This window comes from Notechis scutatus, chromosome 2, assembly GCF_049901735.1.
Source record: "Notechis scutatus isolate UNSWTSFEM ecotype Mainland chromosome 2, rNotScu1.2, whole genome shotgun sequence".
In the NCBI taxonomy this organism is placed as follows: Eukaryota; Metazoa; Chordata; class Lepidosauria; order Squamata; family Elapidae; genus Notechis; species Notechis scutatus.
Window position 1 is genome coordinate 113043210 of NC_142010.1, and position 14034 is coordinate 113057243.

At 37.4% G+C, this 14034-nt stretch overlaps 1 protein-coding gene across 1 annotated transcript in view; it reads right to left on the bottom strand.

The window, feature by feature from the left end:
* Positions 1-14034, bottom strand: part of HEATR9 (HEAT repeat containing 9) — a 49134-nt gene extending 35100 nt beyond the window's left edge. Inside the window, exon 1 of the mRNA XM_087954189.1 lies at positions 14029-14034. Coding sequence (XP_087810315.1) covers positions 14029-14034 — 6 coding nt within the window. The remainder of the gene's footprint in view (positions 1-14028) is intronic.

Sequence of the window (14034 nt, forward strand, 5' to 3'; positions counted from 1 at the left end):
TGGAGGGAGATAAAATCATAAAAATTGTGTTGGGCACAAAACACAGAGTTCATGTTGTCAAAAACATATTTGTTGTCCACTAAATAGTGTAGTTGTTCCAGCACCCCTAGACTACCGTGGTTGATTTCAGAAAACTTTTATTTTATTTTATTTGTCAATTGCTTACAAGATAATAGGTGTAAGTATAAACATAGTTATGAATACATGGATACATATAAGAAAAATAAAAGAAACAATAGGACAGGGACGGTAGGCATGTTGGTGCGCTTAAGACCTCTTAGGAAAGGGGTGAGGTCAATAGTAGACAGTCTAAGGTTAAAGTTTTTGGGGTTTGGGGAAGAAACCACAGAGTCAGGCTGGATCTGGATGGTTCCTGAATATGAAACTAGCAGTAAAATCTAGGTCTCCAAGCTAGATTGGAAGGTTAATTATCTAACAAGCAAACAAACAAACTAGAAAGCAATGATGAAGTGCATCCATATTACTTCCAAGTAAATTTCATGGACATATCTATGGAGTCATCAGAAGATGAACTCACCTCAAAGGAAAAGTCATTGGTCTAAAGACTGGTTATTTGTCTCAGAATCCTTATATCAAAATTCTCATCCAGGATTAATAACTTGGTTTCTTTATTTTCATTTTAATCAGTAAGTGCAATGCCCCTCCCGACTGATGGGGTTTTAGAAATAATGCTTTTGGGGCCTGTTGTTTCATGAATTGCAACTGTACTTTTCTCATAAGGGCAATGCCAAGCGTGATTGTTGGATGCAGGATAAAGTTAATCAGAGACTACACCAAGATGTTGCTCTTGGTTATGAAAGACCAAGCTCATCTAGATAATTTTAGGTCAGCTGTTGGTAGAAGGTAGATTGGAATTTATCACCAGATCCCTGGATGATCTGCAGAAGGTCTCAAAGGATTGCTAGCTCCCAATCATTTAACAGGAGCAATTTCTTCAATCTTATTTTATTACACAATTAATATAATCCTTGCTCTAAGCAACTTACAAACGTCCATTTTAAAATGCACAGTAACAAAAATAAAAGCAATTAAAGCCAATTAATTTAAAACAATTAAATCAAGCTCCATTAAAATGCAACATGATTTTTTCTTCTTAAATTAGGCTGCCTTAATCAAGGAAGCTTGGCAAAAAAAAAAAAAAATGAAGAGTGTATTTTTGAAAGTCTTGAAAACATTTGTTCAGTAACAAAGTGACTTCTCGCATTTGGGTGATGTTTGTGGGTATTTTCCCTGGACCCCCAAACTACTTTTGAGCCCATAGCTGTAGTTAGCAAAACTTGAACCTAGTTTCAAAGTTAGCTGACTTTAAAAATTCCAAGTCTGACTTTTTTATTATTTCACACCCACAGACAAATCTTAACAGGCTGAGGCTTCTACTATCTCTACCTATAAATGTTCTGTGAACTATTAATAGCAATATTAATAACATTTTGACTTATATACTGCCCCATGGTGGTTTACAGAAGTCTCTGGGAAGCTTACAATGTCAGCATATTGCCCCCCAAAATCTGGGTCATCATTTTACTGACCTTGGAAGGATGGAAGGCTGAGTCAAACTTGAACCAGTGAGGATCAAACTTCTGGCTGTGGGCAGAGTTAGGCATTCTAACCACTGAGCAAGCAGGACTCCTATTAAGCAGGTGTTGTCTTCCCCCTCTTTCTCACACATAGTAACTGGGCTAAGTTGCCTTTTCCACCTTTGGAATTTATCTCCCTCCCACCTCCTCACTACATTCCATCACACCTATTAAACTATCATTCATGCAGAACTCAGGAGTCCTGCAAAGTGAGCAGTGATCTACTGTGGAACTTTTCTCTTGGGATGCTTCTAGATGTAGGATTAATGTACAACTATCCAACTTCCTTCACAGAATGTTTTATGTCCTCCTCTTTGTTTCCTTACCAGAATCTACTTCTAATTTTACACTGAAAGTCTAGTAAGGCAGAAAAGAAAGAAGATTTGTATTATGAGGTCCTCCTAAACAAACCATCTTTGGTATAAGGTACAAAGTGTAAAGGCTTATGTGGGAAGTGTACGTATACATTGTGGTATATATTAGGAGACTTCACAACTAACAAGCAAAAGTCTACATACCTGGTGGAAAGAGTCCTTTGGTGTTTTCATTTGAGCCTTTCTGGCCGCTGTAAATAATAAAGCACATTGGATGGAGAAACCACCGTATTTAGCAAAAACAGGTCTACTTATTCATTTGTTTAGATATTGCGTATACAGATAGTCCTCGATTTACAACAGTTCATTTAATGACTGTTCAAAGTTACAATGGTCAATTTAGGAATAAGACACCAGCTGCAAAAACTGTAGAGATGATGCTAAGATCTAAATCAGGAAATCTGTAATTCAGTGTTGTCATCTGTCATAAATTATCTGAACGCACTGGCTTTTTTCCAGATAAATAATATAAAATCATAGACTAAGTTACATGCTTTGTATAATGCAGACCTACTTACAACATTATTGCAAGATTACAGAATTGTTTCAAAGACTCGCAGCATAATACAAGTGATAGTCATCATAAAGATTGAAGGACATGATCCAGTTGCACAGAATAGCAAGGAAAACATGGACTGAATTCTTCCTCTATTGTTTTATGAAAAAGGCATAACTTTATGCTTTTTAACCATATACCCTCCAGATGTTTTAAATTAAGATCTTAAATTATCTTAATTATCTTTTAAATTATGATCTTAAGCAGAAGTCCTCAAACTTTTTAAACAGGGGACCAATTCACAGTCCCGCAAAGTCAATGGGGAAGCCAGATTCACTTAACAACTATGTCACTAACTTAACAACTGCAGTGATTCCCTTAATAATTGTGACAATAAAGGTCATAAAATTCTGAGTAACAAATGTTTCACTTAGCAACAGAAATTTTGGGCTCAACAACTCAGCAAGACACAGGGACTAGCCTAAAAGTCACCCAGTGATATCTGTTGCAAGCAGGACTTGAATTGGGTCTCCCCACTCCCAATTTGAAACAGTGACCATTATGCTGCCTTGGTTTAGCTTCCAAGTACAATGCCATTAATTGGAAACATCTTTTTTTAATCAAATGCAATGCATCTGTGCATTTTTTTTTATAAAAAAAGAGCTCCTTAGAATAAGAAAAGCTAACATGAAAAAAAGCACATGAAAAATAAGAGGCACAACCCAACGGGTATATAATGTCTGGTTTTAAATACTGTCTTAAAGCAATATAGGCAAAACAGGGGATTTGTTCCTCCTATCCTCTGTTTTCTATTTTCTATTTTGTAGTATTGTTTGTTTACAGTATTACAGCTTTTCTCTAAGAGCTAAAGGAGATGGATATGATCCACCCTCCCTGATACTTAATTTCATCCTGATCACAACTCCATGCAGGCCAGGTTGATACTCAATTAATAAACACGATAGTTGAAGATCTAAATGATGGGGTATCTCTAGTTCTAATTCAATATTTCAATCATTGCACTACAAAGAGTTGGGTCCCCAAAGTGCTGAGCATGTGATTAAGAATCTTTCTTAGCTGTAAACCTCTTTGAATTTATCTTTGAGCCAATAGATACAGGAGTCAAGAATGTTAAATTTAATTCAAACTTAAAATCAGAGATAGGGAAGATATCTTAACAGTCACACTCTATTATGGTAGGAGCATATCCTGGTAACAACCTATTTCTACTATGCTGCCAAAACTTTTCCTTCACCACAGCCAATGAGAGAGAGATTAGAAGTTCACCTTTACTTGTACTGGGTTCCAAGTGGTGTTTTCCACTTTTAGCTGATAGCATCCAGCCAAAAAATGAGCAAAATCTACTATGCTTTGCACTTACCTGTTAGGCCAAAAGGTACTCTCAGGTGACTAGTATAATGAGTGGGATTGGGGGTGATGTTTATGGCCACAGCAGATTCATGTGGGCATTTTAATTCTTCCCTCTAGTTCCTGCTCAGCCTCGTTGGCTGCCATTCTTCTAGTTTCACTGAAGTGAGTGCTGCGCTAGAGAGCTATCAGAATTGTTCAATAGTACTAAACTGCTCAGCTGACAGTATTGTCAGTACTTGTGGGTGATGGTCCTAATAGTTTAGGTCAAGACTAAAACAGAATAAGAGAGGGATGAAGAGAGAACCCTACTTCCCATTGATGCTTGAAGAACAAAGGTATTGGAAGTTGGCATTTATTTTTTATTGTTAAAAAAAAAAAAGAAATAGAAGGGAAGAAATAAACTAAATAAAAGTATTTTCATGTAACTCCATTTCTTTACATTCAATACTATATAACGCAGCAGCCTCCAACCTTTTGGGAACCAGGGCTGATCCCATGGAGAGAAGTTTATCCACTCTCCAGAGGGGCATGGTTTCATGTGCTGCCTGCATCCCATGGATGGGGCTTCGGCTTGTTTGCATGGTCCTGTTTCTGGCATGCCATGGACCGGTGCCAGTCCACAGACTGCTGGTTGGGGACTTCTGCTCTCATGCATTTCCACTGTCCCTTTTATTAGGCACGACGCTAACTGGTTAACCTTGGGGCCAGTCACTTTCTCTCAGCTCTAGGAAGGAGGCAAGGGCAAAACACTTCTTAAAAACCTGGCCAAAAAAGCCTGCAGGGGCTTCTCCAGGCAGTCTCTAAGAATTCATCACAATTGAACAGAAGGGGGGGAAATACATATGCATGCACGTGCAAATATATTCTACACGTATTCAGTAGATAAGCTCAGCAACAATTCATATTACAATAAAATATGCCAATGCTTGAATACTAACTTACCCTCATCTTCTGGTCTCTCTATCATGGGACTCCATAATAACTTTGGAGGTGGTTTGGCGCCATGGAGTATCTCTGGTATCATCTTTGACCCACCCATCTTTTGTATTGCAAATCTTCACTTTAACCAAGGTATCACTTCAGTGATTGTTGGATAAAATAAGGCGCACCAGATGTCTAGTGTTTTTTAAAGGACTTTTTTTCTTCTTCCTGAGTTGGGAGTGTGTGAATGATGTCATAAACCAGTACTGTTACTATGTTTTCATTGGACATATGCCCAAAGTGATGGCACCTGAAATTTCTGGATTATATATTTATTGAATTTATTTCTGTCTGGCTTGGTGGAAGGAGTTGTTGGTCAGTCTGATAGAGAAAATCTTTGCAGTATTTCATGTTATCAACTATTGGATAATATGGATGTAGTATTGCCAATCCATCTGGATTCAGGTAGTTGCAATCTTTCTCAAGGGTAGGTTTCGGAAGTTGATGCTGGGAGGCTACAGATGGACAACATGTCCTGTTGATTAAAATATCTCACAAAGTTCCATAAATCAAATCCCTTCTCATCTTCTAAACCGCCCCCCAACCCTTTTCAATCTTATTTCACAGGATTTAATTTTTTGTTCAGTGATCATCCTTGAATCTTTTGTAATTTCTCAGCGCTAACAGATTGCCTACATAGTACTGTAATTCCTCAGCCCTCTCAGATGAAATAAAAATAGGTTAAATTGCCCCCAAAAAGGAGGACATCATAGGGATATAGTGGTGCCATGCCAAGCCTGGGTTGGCATAACAGCTGCACCTGGAGAATTCTCTGTGTGAGTTGTTTGGACTGACCAGCACTTGTATCTTTGTGGTTTGCTTTCCTGTTGTCTTCTTGTGACCCTCTGATTTGTTTCCTGCATTGTTTCGAATATCCATCATTTTTAATGTTTTAAATTTGTTCTTATAATAATCACGGTAGATTTTTTTTCCCCCAGAAGTGCAGCTGTACATTTTCAAAAGAAATGAGATTTCATTAATTAATTTAAAATAATTATCTCAAATCTCACTGCTTTACCATGGTGAATGTTAACTTCAGAAATTGGTCAAGGCAAAAAGTGGAATATGTATGTATGTATGTGTACTTCTATCTCTCTATGTGTGTGTATTTTATGACACTAAAAAGTAATACAACATCTTTATTTCAGTCACAGGCCAGTAAAAAAAAAAGAGTCATAAAATTACATAAACAGAACAAGAGCAACCATTTCAGCAACTGAAATTTAATATTACTACCATAACACTGTAAACATTACAGTTATAAGTTTTACACTGATGCTAATGCAAGCAATAAAATACAAGCTGAGATAATATTAAAAATTGTTATAAACACCATTATTAAAATCTATATCTAAAGATAATTAAAATTCGGCATTTATTTAGTACGTACTAATTTGTAAAATGTAAATATCTATTCAATGTTATTTCAGAATTTACAAAATTGGCTTACACTTAATTAGCTTCTGGTGAGCCGTAGACACTACAGCACTTTGCATGATGTTCTATAGAGGGATTATAATCCATCAGCCGCAACAGCATGCTCTGGCAGTCTTGTCAATATCAGAGAGATAAAACTATTACGCGTTTCTATGTAGAAGACTTTGAAGGACGTGTTTAGCAGTCTCAAGCTGGCCTGTCCTCAGAGGCATGGCTGTTCTATATATGGGATCATCTCATTACCTGTCCCCTGCAACCACAGAAGAGAAAGCATTCAAATGCATCAATATTGCAGCCTTCGTGCCTTTGAGACATTCAATTGCCAGGAGTATGCCATTTGAACTACTATGTACTTCCAATTTTCAGCAAATACCTTAGGGTTAGGGTTAGGTTACCTTACCCTACCTGCAGTTGTACAGAATCCAGAGGTTTACAGAAAGTTTACAGAATAACGGAGTTGGAAGGGACCTTGTAGGTCATCTATTCCAACCCTCTGCTCAAGCAGGAGACCCTAAACCATTTCTGACAGATGGCAGTCCAGTCTCTACTTGAAAGCTTTCAGTGATGAAGCTCCCACAACTTCTCAAGGTAAGATGTTCCATTGGTTGATTGTTCTCACTGTTAGAAAATTTCTCCTTATTTCCAGATTGAATCTCTCCTTGATCAGTTTCCATCCATTATTCTTCTCTGGCCTTCAGGTGCTTTGGAAAATAGCCTGACCCCTCTCCTCTCTGTGGCAGCCCCTCAAATATTGGAACACTGTTATCATGCCGCCCCTGCTCCTTCTCTTCACTAGACTAGCCGTGCCCAGTTATTCAACATAGTACAAGCTTATTCACATTCCAAAGAGAGCAGAGGCTAGCTGGAATGCTAACTCAGCAGGGTCCATGACAATTCACTGTGGCCAATTCACTGTGGCCAGCTTGCCACAGCCAATTCTCCACAGCCAACTCACTGCAGGACAAGAGTTACACTGATATCAAAGAAATGGTGGAATAGGATGCAAAAGGAGGAACGAAATGAAATCTGATTGACAAAAATTAAAAACAATTTTTATTTATTTTAAATAATTAAATTTAAGTGATAAATTGTCCTGCGACTGGTCGTCCATAGAGAGGTGGTTTATGGTGAGGTGGTCACAGCAAGTTGGCTAGGGCAAGTTTGTCCCATTCCAACCTCCAGCATCGGTCTCTTTATCTACGAAGATTGCAAACCACCTCCAACGACAAGAAAACGAGACCTTTTTAGCCAGCATTTAATCATAGCTGCTCATACCCTAGCCTTTAGTTTCAACTCAAGATACAGGACTGATGACAGACATGTCTCAGAGCCTAATTCATTAAAAATGTAGCCTGAACACATCTTATGAATTTGATATTAGAGAAGGATCCTAACTCCTCTTAGAGCATCCATGCCGATATGTTGACTTGAAATAGCCCAAGAGCTGTTAGGAGGTAATTGCTACCTTTTGATCTTTGAAATGGAAAGATGGTATTTCTAGGGAGAGTAGTTGCTTGTGCCTTCCTGCCACCAGAAGAACGAAATATCCTCTGCTTGCAATACTTGAAGCTTGTTATCTACCTATATGAGCTGGTAAAAGCCATAATTTTGTTTTTACATAAAATTAATATCCAACTTCTCCTTGTAGAACAGCACCAGGGTTCTCAAGGCTCTTCTAAGTCTTATTTGGATTATATTATTAAATTATATTTTCTATTAGTAAGTCAAGACAGTAGATGGGAATTCAGGATTAGGTAATTAAACTATATTATTAATATTAATAGTGTGTTCAAGTATATTATGAATTTAAAATATTAAGGACTAGAAATTGTGTGGGATTTTGAGATACACTACTGGGATTGATTAAATATTGTTCATGTTTAGTATTATTAACCCTACACAATTGGAATATTAAAGTTATGGTGGAACTATGAATAATTCTTTAAAAATATTAAATAATAGTATTTAGGGACTATAAATACAAGGAGCAAAGAAATATTATTTATGTTTAAATAAACTAATGGGAAAATGAGAAATGGATTATGAAAAAAGATTAGCCCTGTTGAATTTGTGGAAGTTGGAAGATTAGAATTACATATACCTATTTGTACTGTATTATTATTTTTACTGTTGCTTAAAAAAGATTTGCCCCAGTCAGTGCAATGCCCACAAAATATGTATGTTTATATTGAAAAATAAAAAAACTTATTTGGGAAAAAAAGGCTCTTCTAATAGAGATTCTGGAAAAATAACTGCTTCATCTGCATACAGCAAGATGTCAACTAGTCTAAATTATTTAAATAATAACATTATTTATATATAACTGTAAAATAGCACTCCATTGTTTTAGCCTTGCTTTTATCTGTTTTTAAAAAAATATATTTATTTATTTAAGTTAAATAATAATTGAACCAGAATGCAGTCCTGCTTCACTCTCTTTCAGGGGATAACAGCAGTTGTTAAGCGTCCCTGAGAGTTGTTTCAAACTTTCAATAAGTTATCTGCATATGAAGTTCACAAATAGCAGGTGTTCAGTTAAGCTCAAACCTTATTGCAATAAATAGAATCCAGTGTTACCTTAAAATACATAAACATTATATTCCTCTGCCAGGAGATTGTCCTGCCAGGTTCAGTCGTTCAGATTCCATAGAATAGGTGACTAGGGTAATGTTTACTAGTAGACTTAATCATGGTATTAAGAAATTTATATTTAGCAGAATAACTCCGCTATCTTTTTTTTAAAGATGGGGATTACATTCCTCCATGACCATACTACTGACTAACAATTAATTTTTAAAAATTAAAAAAAGAACACCACCCTACATTTTTCCATAGTTTTCTCAAGGGGTATTAAGTCATTTCTTGGAACTTTTCTCAAACTCAATTGAGCAATTACATTTTTTATCTCTACAATCATTACTATGGTCGGTCTGGAAGCAATTTTTGGAATCCAAATGGAATATCTTTCGAATTATTTGTATTATTAACAAGAATTCCTATATTTTTTTCCTCAGATGAGCAATTTCAAACAGAGGTCCTCAACTTATGACCACAGGTGAGCACAAATGTTCATTGCTGAGCAAGACAGCTGTTTAAGTGAGTTTTGCCCCATTTTACAACCTTTCTTGCCACAGCTGTGAAGTGAACCACTGCAGTTAGTAACACAGTTAAGTTAGTAACACAGTTAAGTTAGTAACACAGTTAAGTTAGTAACACAGTTGCTGAATGAATTTGGCCTCCCCACTGAGTTTGATTGCCAGAAGGTCAAAAAAAATGATCATATGATCTTGGGACACTGAAACTGTTATAAACACATAGTGTTTTAATTTTGATCATGTGACCATGGGGATATCGCAACAGCCATAAGTATGAAACGCAGTCACTTTTTTCAGTGCCATTGTAACTTTGAATGGTCACTAAACAAATGGCTGAATGTTGAGAACTATCTATACTGGATTTAGTTGTGTTCCAGATCATATCTCAATATGTTTTTGAAGGAGTAAAAAAGAGGAGTCTTGGAATCACTTACTGACCGTAAAGCAGAACCTGAGTTCTCTTGATTGGTGGGACAAAGGACAAGAGAAGCAAGAGTTTTGAAATGCTCCCTAAAAGAGAAACACTGACAATGCTCACTTTTAAAAAATGGAACAAAATGTTTCAAGAGTGACACCCATACCTTTCACAAAATCTTCTGACATCTTGCAATACCTGTAGCTCAACCTCAGCTTCACAGATCTCCATAATGTGTGTTGAGAGGCCCTTTTCCATCAGATGTATTGCCTTCCTCAAAAGCTCTCTCTTACTTCTCTTTTGAGGACAATATTATGATATGTAAAATCATAACTTTATTCTTATTACATTTCCACAGGTTTATCTGAGTCATAAGGGCCTTTTTTAAAATTATAGATAAATGTATGTTTGATCATATGAATTCACGAACAAAAACACCCCCAACAAAATAACATCTGGATTTTATATATGTTTGCTCATTTTTGCTCTTTATAGAGCTCATTTTTGTTCTTTCCATTTGCACTGTACAAATTGAACAAGGATAGAGGTGTTTTGTGTTTGTTTTGTGTTTTTTTTTCCTTCTGTAACCTTGATTGTAACATTGCAAAAATCTGGTGTTTACAAGCCTGAAACCCTAGAGAAGTTTGTAATTGGATGCACCTGACGATTTTCTAAGTGTGGTCTAGTCTTCGCTAAAACCTGAGACAATTCATGGCTCCAGTTATGAGTTCAACAGGGGGTAACCTCAGCAGAAAAACTTCCTTCCTTCCTTCCTTCCTTCCTTCCTTCCTTCCTTCCTTCCTTCCTTCCTTCCTTCCTTCCTTCCTTCTTTCCTTCCTTCCTTCCTTCCTTCCTATTGTACCTTGGTAAGAACAAGAAAATGACTTTTTTCTGTGCTCTAAGTGAGAACAGCATCACAGGATGGCACTTGGGAAGGGTCCCCTATCTGAGGTTTGGAAGATTAGATAAGAGACCTCCTGGATTATATTCTGCCTCCACATCCCTGCTGATATCAGTGTGTGTGAGCATGTGCCTGCATGTGCATGTAGATGACACACGCATATTCATATTAGTAGCCAGATATGGCAAAGCCATATTTTGGGGACTGTTTCTATTATAATACAATTGCCAAATTTCTTTATGCCACAACCATACTTGAGGATTGGAAATGATGTTCAGATATGAAAAATGGAGTACAACTCTCCCTAAATCCACTTGATATCTAAGATTAATGTTAAAGAAGAGCATAGAGAACAAGGACGTCCTGACCCTGAAGAAGAGGAAGCCATCAAAATCTCTTTCTTATTGTCAAAAAAAAAATAGATGAGAGGCTCACGTCATGTTATCATTTGTCATCTTTAAGATATCTGCCACTATTCCTTGCTGCAGTGAGATGTTCACTTAAATCTGATAATAATGTGGGATGTGGATGTTAAAATTCAGTACAGTATATAGGACTGTATCCTCTATGGCAGTTATGAGTTATGTGCGGTGCGCCTCTCTTGTTAGCTTGACAGCTGCATTCCAGAAGAATAGATTCCAAATTGAAAACTGCACAGAAAACCTACTGACATTGGAAGAGTTACAGGAAGACAATTTAATGTATACTAAGTAAGCATTGCATTTAAATTTGCTGGAGGCAAACACTATACTCACACTATACTCACCAGTAAAACAATCATGATGTACAGCTGGACACAGGAAGTTGTTTTTAAGAGAAGTGGAAGTATCCCCCTAGAGGATGAACATAAGGACATAATGGAAGCAGCTCTCTTTCCTTCAAGCCACCTTTCAATCCTCTAGATGTCATGGGCTAAGGTGAGTATCTGTCTCCAGCCAGCCTGACTACTGATGCTCCTGGTACATAGCACCTAATAATAGACTTGCCATCCATTGTTCACATGCATCTGATGCTAGTGTCAGCAGTTGACAAAGAGCTGGAACAATGGGTTGGAGCCTGTTTCAATAAGGGATGAATGACTTAAAGGAACAGTTGCCTTCTAGTATACAATCTAGACCAACCTTCTTCAACCAGGATGCTTCTTTATGTGGTTGACTCCAGCCCTCCATTTTCAGACATTCTCTCACACATTTCAAGGGCAGCAATTTGAGGAAAGTTTCTTGATGCTCAAACCCAGGCATCAATTTACAAAGAACAAGATGATGAGGATATATGTATTTTAAGCCTGAAGCTTAAGATCAAGGGTCCTCAAACTACAGCCCACGGGCCGGATACAGCCCACCAAAGCCATTAATCCAACCCACGCAGGACCATGAAGCTGCCCCATCCACATCACCCCATCCATCCACTGGCCACCACTTACCTTCGGGAGGCTGAGGAGACCAAAAATGGCCCGTTTTTTGGGCTCCCCAGCCTCCAGAGAGGGAGGGAGAGGGGGGGAAGGGAGACACACACACACACACACATACCAAATTCCCTTACACACACCTCAAGGCAGCCACACCCCTTCACTAACCTACTTTCCACCCCCAGGAGCATAACAAATTAAAGTTTAATTCGAGTGTATTGTTTAATGGACTGCTAAATTGGCCACACCCACCCAGTCATATGACCACCTAGCCACACCCACCCAGCCGGTCTGGCCCCCCAACAGTCTACGGGACCATGAATTGGTCCCCTGTTTATAAAGTTTGAGGACCTCTGCTTAAGATCATGGGATCTTAATTTAAAACGTCTGGAGGATATAAGGTTGAAAAGCATAAAGTTAGACCATTTTCATAAAACAATAGAGGAAGAATTCAGTCCATGTTTTCCTTGCTATTCTGTGCAACTGGATCATGTCCTTCAATCTTCATGATGATTATCACTTGTATTATGCTGCGAGTCTTTGAAACAATTCTATAATCTTGCAATAATGTTGTAAGTAGGTCTGCATGTAACTTAGTCTATGATTTTATATTATTTATCTGGAAAAAAGCCAGTGTGTTCAGATAATTTATGACAGATGACAACACTGAATTACAGATTTCCTGATTTAGATCTTAGCATCATCATCTCTACAGTTTTTGCAGCTGGTGCCTTATTCCTAAATTCTTCCTCTGTAACCTGAAATTTTAGTTTAAAAAGAAGACCATAAAGGATCTGAATCCAAATAATAGCAGATCCTAGATTACAACCTGAGTTACCATCAAAACACTGAACTCAACAGAACACTTCAATGTTGTTGGTCAGAAGTGAGCACTCATTTCCTCAGAGTGTTCTTAAAGGCTCCAGATCATTCCCTCTGAAAACCTTAGTGAACTGTGACTGACATTAAGTAACCTTGTTAATTCATAATCCACAGTTTATTAATTCATAATGTGTAATTAATTAATTATTGACTTCTCAATTCATAATGTGTCATTTGTAAGAGAACTTACAAATTGCACATTTATGGCATTTATTTAACAAGGCACAGTTCAAGATGTTTTTTATCCAGTCCACCAAGCACATCCATTTGGTCTGCAACTTTACAAATCCTCTTCAAATGTCTAAAGTCTATTCTCGTGACATGTAGAGCTTTTGTCTGTAACAAATACCTTTAATCTACAGGACAAGGCTGATGTGATTGAAAGTTGTTCCATTAAAGAAAGGCTGCATTTCTATTAAATTTTATGGGAAAGTTTTAATTTAATAATAATACTTTATTGTCATTGTACGTATATACACAGTATACACATACAACAAAATTCACATAACACCCAGAGACCAGACCCAACATGCACACACCCCCACCTGCCAAAGTTCCTCACCCCCTAAAAACACACAAGCATCCACACAATAGACCAAGTAATACTGTCCAACAGCTCATTGATGGTGGTCCTTAAGTTCATTGTTAAGTGCAATTATAGCTCTGGGATAAAAAGTGTGGTCTGAGTTTTAATTGTTCTGTATCTTCTGTCAGAAGGCAACAGTTCACAAAGATTGTAAGCAGGATGGGAAGAGTCTCTGAGAATGTTGTGCAACTTCCTCAAACAGCAAGATGCGAAGACGTCATCCAGGACTGGTAGCTGGAGCCCAATGATATTCTGGGCAGTTTTAATGATTTTCTAATTTATTTTTCTCCCTGACAAATATCCATTTGCATAGACAATTTGTGTGAGGAATACAGTGGGTTGGTCAGTATAAAGGAGCAATTCAATAATGTGAGCCTCTATCTGGCATCTGAAGTGGTAAACTTCAAACATGCATTTATAAGCTTGATTAGGACACCATCAGCATCCATCCAACATCATGTGACACATATCACCTGATACTTACCTGCAT